Source organism: Diaphorina citri, unplaced genomic scaffold (genome assembly GCF_000475195.1).
Source record: "Diaphorina citri unplaced genomic scaffold, Diaci psyllid genome assembly version 1.1 scaffold91, whole genome shotgun sequence".
NCBI lineage: Eukaryota > Metazoa > Arthropoda > Insecta > Hemiptera > Psyllidae > Diaphorina > Diaphorina citri.
The window spans coordinates 108091-120683 of NW_007377528.1; the positions used below are offsets into that span (position 1 = coordinate 108091).

A 12593-nucleotide genomic window follows, 5' to 3' on the forward strand; every position below is an offset into this window, starting at 1 on the left:
TAGCGTCAGGTGTTTAATTAGTGGGCATAAGATAATTGTTATGTATGTTCTTACCAAGGTGTTAATCTATCAGTGGGCCAAACAGGTATTTAGCAAATCTGTCTCCAGAATTCGCTTGCTTCCTCAGAAATTTCGCGATTCGATTGCATTGAAAACATATTTCCTATCAAACTCCACTAGGCCAGGCAGGAAGACATTTTTTGACGGCCGTTTCCTTTGGTGTAATCAAGAATGTCCACCACAAATGCAAACTTGCTTCCTGACTGTCCTAAATTTAGACCCTTTCGTGATCTCAAGATCCTTTTGGACTACCGTAAGGGGTCCTGTATTTCTGAGTGAGTTCCTCAGGCCATTGAATGACTAGTAAATTAGACCAGATCACTTCCCCGTTTCTCATATTTTAGAAGTTTTTGCTATAATTCTACAAATCTTGTACCAGTTGTTCTTGTTCTCAAATCCACTTTATTACCTCCGGATTCAGGAGCAAGCAGAGAGCAATCCCCCGTTCACTTTTACCCAATCGCTAACTCGAGCACCAAACATCTCACATGACGCGGGCTAGTGTCCCCGTCCCCGCGGTATTTTGCCTGTCCCCCCACTCCTAGGACAGTTGAGGAGCGCGGCACTGCACAGCGCGATAGCACGATCTGTTCCATTGAGTAGCTGTGTGAGCCATCAGCACCTCCGGAGGAACTGAAATTGATTCGAATATTTCACCGCATTTGATTGATCGGTGCGGGTCAGATAACGTGGAAGTTTTCAAGTGACAAATCGATACCCCCGCAGTGTGTGTGATTGTGGACTATCAAACTATATTGCCTCTTTTTGAGTCTTTTCCTGTTTCTGTTCAAATTATATTGCCAATTTTTTGAGTCTTTTCTCCGTGTGAGAAGGGTGAAATTGGGAAAGCAATTTCAGTGTCTTACTGAAACATTGGTGATTTACCTTCGATAACATCGATAAATTTATAAATATTTTATATTGGACTGAAATAAACATTCTTCTTTTTCCTTATATTTATGTGCATAAATTAGTATACTCATATATTCCGTGTTAACAATCGAGAAAGCGTTACCTAGATTTATCCCGCAATCAAATGATTGCAAATAAAAGCTCCGCATGCTTGTGGCCGTAATATATCTATCTCCAGACAGGCCGGCCTGCATTTAATTCCCTATGCGTTTTCTGAATGTGTTTCTTTTGTTTACAAACTCGAGTGTGGGATTGTAGTTTTTACTTTCATTTCAGTCATAAAATCATCATAAACCGCAGGGGATTTATTAGTTTCCAAAGGTTTTCAAATTGGGAGAATCATGAACGGCTGAAAGCTATCGTGTTTGATCGAAAATGTGGTTGTGCACATTGTGAAGTGAAGATCCTGACATTCCCGAGACGGTTGGAACATTAAGTAAGTACACTTTTGCTTCTCTTTCTCCTACAATATTATATAGCCTCGTCTTATCCTTTGCGAAATGGAAAGTAAGTATTTTCTAGTAGATGGTTTATTTTTACAAAGACTTGGGCTGGAACAACCGTCCTCCGTGTCAGAAGTCCGCCGAGTCAACCACTACACCACAGAAGGTGGCTATTGTAAATGAGGGTTCAAAAACAGGGTTTGCTATGCACCAATTCTGGCCAAAAGTACCCCAATAGGTAACCATACAGAGAATCGTGCTTTTTTCAAGAGGTTTGATAGAGCTAATTGTAACCACTTACATCGGTCATAATATTATAGACTCAAAATCTAAGAGAGAATAATGAAGCCAGGATAGGTTACTAGTTTATTGTTTACTGTGAAGACAGGATAGGTTACTGGTTTATTGTTTACTGTAAATTTATATATTTGTTATTTTGCTTTGTTCAATTTGTTCAATATTTGTTGAAAATTTTGTTCAATAAAAGTACTTATATTAACATTACCATTACCATAGGACAGGGGTTTCCAACTTCCATGTGTATGCGGGGCACATTCTACATTGGGAGGTACTTCGCGGGCCACATATTTATGTACATGTAGGAGCACCCCCCCCCCAAACTTTTCGGAAATGCAAGTTCATCGAATTTGAAGCGCCGCAGGCGAAATTTTTTCAAAAAGTATTCTCCTAATTGTAGCTGAACACTAAGGGGGGTCAGTTTCCATGACTCAATGATAAATACATTGGTCTTTTTTTTACATTTAGTTAAGTTTGTACAAACCCCAAAAAGCTTCACGGGCCACAAAAATGGTCTGGCGGGCCGCTAGTTGGAAACCCCTGGGATAGTAGAAAGCCAGTCGTTCCAAAAACGAACCTTGTCTGTTTAGGATAAAGTTGCCCTGTTCGCCCAGCTTCGAGAAGATCTGGTATACTTTTGTTGAACCATTGACTGAGATTATAGATAAAGGATTTCCTTAGTCCTCTTTTTCTTTTCCCGGCTATTTCACCATTTTACATGTCTAGGAAATTTATTTAAATTCGACACAAGCCGCTTGTAGCATCGTCTCGACTTCCTCATGAGATGACACATCTAATAAGGTTTGTGTTTTATTGCTATAACTAACAGTCCACCTGATTTCAGATACAAGGGAGTGTAATAATTTACAATTGCCATTAATTAAGAAACTCCCGGATGCCTCTTGTAGTGTTCTAATACTTCAAACAAATTAACTGGTAGTCGGAATCGGATAGTGCAATGCATTCCATTCTTTGAGTTAGAGATGGAGTCTGATTGTCTAAAGTTCCACAATAAAAAGTTATTACTGATTACTAAAATCTGATTTGGCGTCGACGGGATACCCCTGCAGGCACACTCCATTTGTCACAGGTCTAGATTTACCTAGCCCTTGAGATCAATAGAATGAACTATTAAGGATAAAGTCCGCCCTAGGAGGGAATCAAACCCGCGACCTGCGCTAACAAAGCAGGCACGCTACCCTCCAAGCTAACTATACTGGCCCAAAGATCTTTACACACAGGCGAGAGGTACATCAAAAATCCCATCTGTGAGTCTCGCGCTCTCTCTCTCACTCAATTAGCCTTAATAGCCCTCATTTATTGCAGCACACTGTGCCATTAACTGTCATTAAATCGTTAACCTAGGTTAAAATGTCGTGTTCTAGCAACGCAAAATCATGCTTGTTTTCTTTTGACGAGTATTGTTTTTTAAATGATTTCATGAATGTGTGTCAATTTGATTAGATTTGAATATAGTACTGCATCTTAGTAAGTAGAAATAGTAAAAACTTGGTCCATATCTTACACTCGTCCAGATCTGATTGTGATTGGAAGAGCACTATCATTTTAAAACCTATCAAAATCAACACAATTAGGGTAAAAAAGAGAACATTGTACAAAAACAACAACAAAAAATCCCTAAAGTCCCTTTATTTCGTTTCAAATGTTCTCTGACGAAGAAAATCTCAGATGACTAGACTCAGGTGTTCTCGAAATTTTCTGTACCATCTGTCAGAAAGTCATGAACAAATTCTTCTAAAATTTCCTTTGGTTATCCTGACGATAGTAAAGAACCAAACATATTCTCCTAATCAAATAGCTATTAGGTTGGAAAAAAGGGGTCGAAAGTATTCGTTTTCACATTATACTCCTGCACGTCGCCTCGTTTCAGATGTATAAAAGTATTTCCAGGGGAGAAAGCATGATGAAATAGTGTAGGAGAAAAAAGGATTCACTAGTCAATATACTAAAATTGATCTTTTAAGATTTTTACAGTGGTTTAACGTCACTTTACAACTGCCAAGATTTTTGGTGACGGGGTTTTACCCTCCATTTGGCGACAAGCTACAAGTCTCTTCACATTATAACGTCACTCAGCCAGACTGAGACCGGAAAAAGCCAGCAAGCGATTTCCCAGATGGTCACCTAACCGGGTACCAACCATGTGCAACGTTGCCTTAATTCGGTGCTCCACTGGGAACAGGTGTATTCAACGGGCCATCACCACTGGCTAGTTCTTTGAGGTGTTACAAAAGACTGTGCGGCAAATCAAGACGATTTGGTAGGAATTCGAAAAATCATTGCTCCTTCATTTACATGAATCCGCCCCTGTTGATTTATGCTTTCGATACATTTCGCTATCATTGGGAGTGGGATACGTGATGTAGTTGATGTGATGTAAGGGTATGCAATGTGCATACTAATCAAAAGCCCAAGAACATTGGCAGGCCCGGGCACGAACACACTTTCGAAAGGTTTAACGAAGAGACGAACATTTTTACTTTCTATTACTCCAGTTAGGTCTAGCTTATAGCGAAGCTAGACTAGTAATGAGAAAGTATTGCAATCGGTCCAATTATTTTGATTTCAAGGGATTCACATTTTAACAGACAAGTTATAAAATCTGAATGAATGAACCTTCCTATTTCAAAACAAGCCATGGACGAATTATATAATTATCAATCTCACCTTCACTGGAGAAGTAAAACCTACACCATTTTGAATCATTTCTCAGAAGTTACATTGTTGACACAGAAGATGTTGACTTCATTCATTCTGTTAGCATAATTATTCTGCACAACTTTTAGCATGCTTATTCACAGCAAAATTCTCAATGGAAGTGTGCGTGGGAATTGAATGAATGAGATGACAATCTTACGACAGTCAAGATGACTTCAATGACCTGCGTGGTAACTTTGATGACACAATTATTTCCAGGGAAATACTTGGTACTAATTATATATTTTTTTTTTTTTTTCATAGGAGACTTGAACCTTGAACTATTTATCACGAGATGATGAGTTCAATAAGACAGAAAAAAGTTGGAATTTCTCTGCCCCTGATAACGACATTGAAAACAGCGTAGGCAGGATGGAATATGCTCTGCAATTATTGTAGGACTATGAAAGGAATAACCTGATTACAACTACTGACAGCATTTGCAATTTTGCTTTTAAAAATTGCTGACATTGAAATTGAAAGCATAAACACCAAGGACGACAGTGCCTTTGTGATCAGCGATCACAGCAATTATGCTATCAAACGTAATACCTACATAGATTGAAAAAATTCCATGTAAATGCTAATTCGATCAGTGATATTTACAGATACCTGCATGAACTTCTGCCTCTTTTGTGTTCGATCCACGTTCTCCCTTCTCTCCCAAGTCAGTAGACATATCAATTGACATTAATTGACAATTTATTTAAAATAAATGGAGAGATACAAATACTTTTTAATGAAACTCGTGGCAATGGCATCGCAAGAGCTTCAGTTACTCCAGTATGTTCAGTCACTGGAGTATGGGAGCCGCATGGAATGCACTTTGAATTTAAAGTAGGCACCTACTTTAGTTCTTAGGTATATTAGATCAATATTCAATGGAGACATACCAAGGTGCTTTCGATACACGTGATTGTGATTTAAATTTAAATTTTTTAATTAAACTTTTACTTCTTCGAGCTGGGAGTAGCGAGTTATTTGAAGTTTAGAGGAGGCACGATGGCATTGAGTAGGTAGATTTTTCGTACCTGAATTCCTTGAAATGGCTTCAGACGTTCAGGTACGCGTAGAACGCGCTAGGTAAGAATAATTTTGTCTGAGGGAAGCAATATGATGAAGACTGCATTAAGTCATAGAAAGAACCTGTGATAAATAAATAAGTTTTTTTAATAAATGCTCTTCATTTGGAGGGATGAAATTGGAAAATGTTTTTACTTGCAAATTTATAAGAGACTAATCACTGGCCACAGGTTTTTAATCTTCTCTTCAGGTATCTAGTGCTATTAATTTCGACCTGATCTTAAAAGGAGTGAAAATCTTAAAAAGTCCAATTTTATTTTTAATAAATGCTCTTCATTTGGAGGGATGAAATTGGAAAATGTTTTTACTTGCAAATTTATAAGACACTAATCACTGGTCACAGGTGTTTAATCTTCTCTTCAGGTATCTAGTGCTATTCATTTCGACCTGATCTTAAAAAGAGTGAAAATCTTAAAAAGTCCAATTTTATTTTTCTTTGTTTTTCAGAGGATGGCCGAAATTTGCGAGAAACTCAGCCCCAAGTTGAGTCAGAAGGAACCTGACATACTTACCAATGAGCCGGATCACAAGAAACATCCAGAACACGAACACAAGAAACCATCCAATGAGCTCGCAGAACCCAAGAGGAAAGTGAGCATTGCCTCCAACGCCATCCAAGCAGATATCGAGAGGAATAGGAAGATCAGTGCAGCCTCTCTGGAAGCCAAGAGGAATATGCTGATGAATGGAGGAGAGTTCAATTTGAGCCCCCCGTGCAATCATCACCACCATCATAATCACTACAGAGCTTCTTGTGGTAAGTAGACATTTTCTAGTGAAATAGACCGGTGTTGATTGCCAACAGAGACATCTTCATTCTTGAGAACTACCCTTGACAAAAGGGGGTTAATAATAATAATAATAATAGTGCTTATTTATACTGCTCGCATAGGACTGAAAAGTCCCTTTACTCCAGCAGTAGGCTACTACTAGGACATTTTCTAGTGAAATAGACCGGTATGATAACACATTGACAATTGCTGAAGACGGGTCTGGAGTTCAGACCCGAAACGTCCAATACCAAACAGTAAGGTACTTGCCAACTTTAAGTCCTATAAAAAGTATAAGTTAAGTGTGAGTGTTGGCAAACCAAAAATGTCATTTAATATATCATTCTGTATGAGTGCAATACTTAGGTACTTACTTACTTACTTACTTACTTTCCGTGTCCGGAGCACCATATTGTCAGATCTTGTCTCCAGTAAGTGGAAACGGCCACTCCTTTGGCATTTGCTGTCTGCAGGTTCTCCAGAGTGCACGGTTCCGGGAGATTGGGACAGGACAAGAGATGATAACAATGAAAGCTTGTATTGAATTTTCATTGTTCATTGTTGTATTTGAAAGAATATTCGGATGCGGCATCTCAGTCAGTAAATGTTGTGGTCTTTGTCAATAGGGGTATCTCAGTCAGTAAATGAGTCACATTTTCGGTCCCTATATGGGAAAATTAAATTGTTACCCTTAGCACCCCACTCCTGCAGAGATTAAGTTTGATGTGCAATTCAAACAACGTTCAACTGCTGATGAGATTTTCAAGGATGTCTGACCTAGTTCAATTAAATCATGACTTGACAATGTTCTTAATAGGTTGTTTGTTTCGATGTGCATGTCACCAACTAATTGTGCTTACCGACTATACACACTACCTTGTGTCGTTTGCTAGGCCAAGTCACAGTTTGATGTTTCTGTGCCTACTGCCTACGAATGCTTTTCTCAGTCATAATTGGTCAACCAACTCGATCAAACTTTATTAAATTTACATAAAAATTTGTTATGAACTGAAGCAAAGTGTGACCAAGGGTGAGTTAGTGCCTCTGAAATTATCTGCCAATTCATCATCCTTTCCTCTCATTCACTACCTTGTGTCGTTTGCTAGGCCAAGTCACAGTTTGATGTTTCTGTGCCTACTGCCTACCAATGCTTTTCTCAGTCATAGTTGGTCAACCAACTCGATCAAACTTTATTAAATTTACATAAAAATTTATACAAATTTGTTATGAACTGAAGCAAAGTGTGACCAAGGGTGAGTTAGTGCCTCTGAAATTATCTGCCAATTCATCATCCTTTCCTCTCATGAGATATAGCTTCATCAGTTCTCCTCCACAAGTGCACAAACTCTGTACAAGCTCAGTTTTTGAAGAAACCTTATTTCTTCCACCTGTCAAACCGTTCTTGTTGAATTGGGGTTACGCCATTTCGCATTAAAACTAGTCAAGTGAACTGGACATTAACCCATGATTACAAGCAGGAGAACATTAAACTTTTCATCAGTAATTCTTGTTACCTACTTTTGTGTCCAATTGGAAGGCATTCTCACTCCTCGAAGTTCATGTCTTATACCTACGTGACCTGAAGATATTTCAGGTCACTTTAGTCCAGATCCGTCTACTACAAAACCAATCAAACGTCGGCGAAATCCCTCAATAACTTGGCTCAATTCACATTGCATGTTTTTTCGGGCTGATTCATGTCAACCAGAGGCATTATGGCTATTTCATTGATTGTCTCTATTTGCAGTTCAAACTGTTGTGTCGGTGCGGTGGTGAAAATAGTCAATTCAGTTTAGGTTGTTATCTATTCTGATAACGCCGCTACGGTCAAGTGTGAATTCAATATGAACAGCCGTGTTCATGCTGACAGTCGATAGTTCTGGTATGCCACTAGCTTTTCAGTTTAAAGTAAAAATAAATATGAAGAAAAACAAATTAAACAATAAAACTTGAAGTGTCAATCCGTTTTCTTCACCTTGCTTTTACCTCGTCTGTGTCTAAAGGTAGAAAGACACTGCCCTCACGTCACGTGAGCTCATGGAGAGTCAGACACATGTGGTTGTAGTAATAATATACGTATAGTAGATGATTTCGATAGCTATACTGAGGTCACGCTCTCATGCTTACACCTTGAACGAAATCACCTACTATATGTATTATGGTAGAACTTTGAAAGTTTGAACCACATTTTTCTGACGTGACATGACTCTCCATGAGCTCACGTGACCTGATGACAGTGTGAGGAGTGCAGAGTCATTCATGAAACAGGGCCCAGGTCGAGTTTCTCATTTATCTTGCTGAATATTTTCAATATTGGAATTTTCAAACATGTTCATTTCATAGAGACTCCCATGTATTGTTTTCCATATAATATGTGATGTCAACCGCTCAATCTGTCATGGGTTTACCACCGAATGTATTGAATGTTGTGGTGAATTAAGCTTAAGCTCCCTATGATGGCATTGGCTCAGTCATTAGTATATTAGATCATCAACATCATCATGTTTGTATTGTGTTATTTGTAACCTTGCTAAAATTAAGTACCATAATATTTATCATTGTGGATAAAGTCATACCTGATTAAGTGATGAAATGAAATTACCTAATTTGGTAAATAATAATAATAATAATAATAATAATAATATTGCTTTCAAAAAATTTATAAAATTGTCCTTTGCGGCACGCTTCATGTTGCAGGTCCTGGTGGTTTGGGCTGTGCATAAAATGTCGCCAGAAAGAGGTCGGCCCCGGGTGGGAGCCCCAGTGTTGGCCCAAAGTATGCCCGCACCCCTTCTGCCCATCGTACCGTCACGTGGCCCGCATTTTGGCCCTCCTGATCATCGGCCTGCTGGTGTGGGGCGTGGCCTATTGTATCATGGGGGAGGATGCGGCCCCAGGAGGCCAGTTGTTCAATATTGCGCTGCTCAGTATTTGCGCTCACCTGGGCGGATGGCTGTTTCGGATGTTTACGATGCCGGCGCTGGTGGGGATGCTACTGGTTGGGATTGTCTTTGAGAATGTTGGCCTCATCAGTATCAGCAAGAGCTACCATGAGGTCGAGTCGGTGCTGAGGTAAGTAATGGCCGAATGAAAATATTGCCTGATCTTTTCCCCCATTGAGAATCTCCATTCAGGTACAATAGGAATACAGGCAATGGTGACGATTTTTCTGTACCTACATAATTACAGCCATAAGCACGTATCATAAATATTCAATATTAAATTTATACACAGCTATGGGTATACAAACATGTGTTGTGACTAAAAGGCCCAAGAGCATGTACCATAAAATTTCAATATTACATATGATAATACATGTGTAATATTGAAATTTTACTTACATCTAGGTACATCTACGTTAGCCAAAATGAGATTAAGGCGCCATACAACGCAACGCTGCCGGTTTTTAATAGGATTCCAATATTCTAATACAACGCGACGCATTAGTCGCATGACAAATACGTATGGAGCCACGCGTCTAAAAAATATTCAGCTTTTTTCATTTTTTCATTTTTTTTTTTTTTTTTTCTTTAAGATGTGGGGAAATGTTGGAAATTGAAAATGTCCCTACATGTTGGGGAACGTATTTTCCTCTACCCCTCTTTTCTTCTTCTCCCACCATGTTCCAAATTCTGTCACATTCTAAACATCCAGTCAATAGGTTCATTCCTCCCCATTACACTCCTTCTCCTCCCTCTTCCTTTACTCCCTCCTCCTCTCTCCTACCAGTCCCTCCTCTCTTCCTCTCCTTTCCCCCTCCCAATTCTTCTATTATGAGAAAGTACCTACCATGAGTGACGTGTAATCATTTGAGTGAATTTCGAATTCGTCTTCTTTTTTGTAGTCCTCTTCTCCTCTTTTTCTTCTTCCTCCCCTTCTTGTTCTTCTTCTTCCTCGACTACTTCTTTCAAAATGGGTATCTAATCAGGCGAAAATGTGTATCATAGAATGATAGCAGTACCTACCCATTTATGTACGGAATTGTGTACATAACCTACTTAAATACTTTGTCCGTAGGTACCTATATTAAATTTATGTACAATATGTGTATTGTCCATGATTGTTCATGGTCTTATCTCTCTGTTCAAGTTCAAGTTCTTCTTTTTACTTTCTATTACTACAGTATAGCGGAGCTATACTAGTAATGAAAGTATTGCAATCGGTCCAAATTTTCAAAATCGGGTACGTCATTTTGTCGAAAAATGAAGATGGGATTTTTGTGGAATGATTTTTTTTATGAATCCAGTTGAGCTGGTGGCCCCCTGTTCTATGAAAAATTTCGCACTTTTCATTTGACATTTCGCACTGTATTTGCATTTGTAGGATCTAGGATCATATCATTAGGTAAGAGAAGAAGAAGAAGAAGAAGAAGAAGAAGAAGAAGAAGAAGAAGAAGAAGAAGAAGAAGAAGAAGAAGAAAAAACTTTATTACTTTGGCATCAAAAATGGAGAGATGGAAAGTGCAAAGTTGTTAAGTTGCTTCTATTACGAGTATTAATGCAGCTCTGAGCTCTAGTTGGAAAAAGTGAAATTGCTTCTTACTTTCTATTTTTATTTAACTAATTTTAAGTTCTAAATCCGTCTTTTTTAGACACCCTGTAAATGAAAAGATACACCCATGCATCTAAGTCATTGAAGGATTGATGAGTCATTTTGTAGATATTTCTTATACATCATCATAGCTCAAAATATCCTAGCTTTTTTAGAAATTGGAAGTTTATCACTGATTTTTTACTTTTTATTCTCTGCTATTTTCCCGCCACTAATAAAAAGAACCAGAACCAGCGTCATAAAATTGATAGTTTTCAGAAAAAAATCTCTCAAATTCAACTTTTTATGAGCTGTAGTAGAAGAGAAGACTGAATGAAAGAGGGAGGTGACAGAAATAAAAGGAGTGGAGTCAGGAAAAAAGCTAAGGGACGGAAAAGGGAAGAAGATAGAAGGGTCAAAATAAAGGAAATAAAAACAAAACAGGCATATTTTTATTTTCTATTACTACAGTAAGCGGAGCTATACTAGTAATGAAAGTATTGCAATCGGTCCAAATTTTCAAAATCGGGAAATGGTTGGAAATATCCGTTTTGGGATCCCCTGATGTCAAAAAAGTGATTTTTAGCCCATGGTCTGTACGTAACGTACGTACGTACGTAACGTACGTACGTACGTACGTACGTACGTACGTGCGTACATACATACGTACAGACCATGGGCTAAAAATCACTTTTTTGACATCAGGGGATCCCAAAACGGATATTTCCAACCATTTCCCGATTTTGAAAATTTGGACCGATTGCAATACTTTCATTACTAGTATAGCTCCGCTAAACTGTAGTAATAGAAAGTAAAAAATCTGGTGTGAACATCACACGACTTTCCTTATCCTATTGAATGATGCTTATTTGAGTGTTCTTTTACCCTAACTTTTACAATATCTCTAACCGTTTTGTCGCTATAGCTGAAAACCGCCAAAAAACGGTCGAAATCTGTCAAAAGCGGTCAAAATACCGCCAAGCGCAGCAAACATCTCAACCAAACGTTTTGTGTTGCATCCTTATCACATTTGTGAACTACATACCAAATTTCAAGTCTCAAGCTTATACCATTCCCAAGATATTGTTAAATTACACCGAAAACCGTCAAAAAGCGGTAAAATGCCGCCAACCGTTGCACCAGTCTTAACCAAAATTTCGTGTCGCATCCTTGTCACATTTGACATCTACATACCAAATTTCAACTCTCTAGCTCTTACCGTTCTCGAGATATTTTGTTTACAGACAGACAGACACACAGACACACACACGGACCAATGGCTGAAACTTCGGATTTAGGCTCTAGGGACCTCAAAACGTGTTTTGGCACTAAAAACTGAACATCGAAAATTTGACCCGATTACATTACTTTCCTTCCTATAGGATAAGGAAAGTAAAAAAAACTGGTGTTTGGGGGATTTTTTTCACATTTTCTCACACAAATGAGCTCTGATCTTGAAATTTGTCACGACAACCTAAGAACTCAAAGCGAGAAAGTTTTAGATAACACTTCAGTCGTTATTTTAAGACCGGTTTTAGCGTCACCTATGTTAGGCTACGCCGAGCAAGGCCAATAAATGGATGGGTGACTTAAAAGGAATAAAGGGAGAATGGGCTCTAGTCTTGATTTTAAATCATTACATGACAGTAAAATCAGATCAATAATAATAAAACGAATATTAAACAAATTAGGTAGGTGCATAGGTACTGATTTTCTTTAACCACGATTGAATAAACTACGGGCTAAAAAATTCCCGGAGGGACGGGCCCAGCTTGTTCTT

The 12593-nt window shown here is 38.5% G+C and overlaps 1 protein-coding gene across 1 annotated transcript in view; it reads left to right on the top strand.

Moving 5' to 3' along the window:
• Positions 1 to 645: 645 nt before the first annotated feature.
• Positions 646 to 12593, top strand: part of LOC103524295 (sodium/hydrogen exchanger 9B2) — a 49843-nt gene continuing 37895 nt past the window's right edge. Inside the window, exons 1-4 of the mRNA XM_026833380.1 lie at positions 646 to 1408; positions 5961 to 6270; positions 8031 to 8055; positions 8981 to 9355. Coding sequence (XP_026689181.1) covers positions 5964 to 6270; positions 8031 to 8055; positions 8981 to 9355 — 707 coding nt within the window. The 5' untranslated portion in view covers positions 646 to 1408; positions 5961 to 5963. The remainder of the gene's footprint in view (positions 1409 to 5960; positions 6271 to 8030; positions 8056 to 8980; positions 9356 to 12593) is intronic.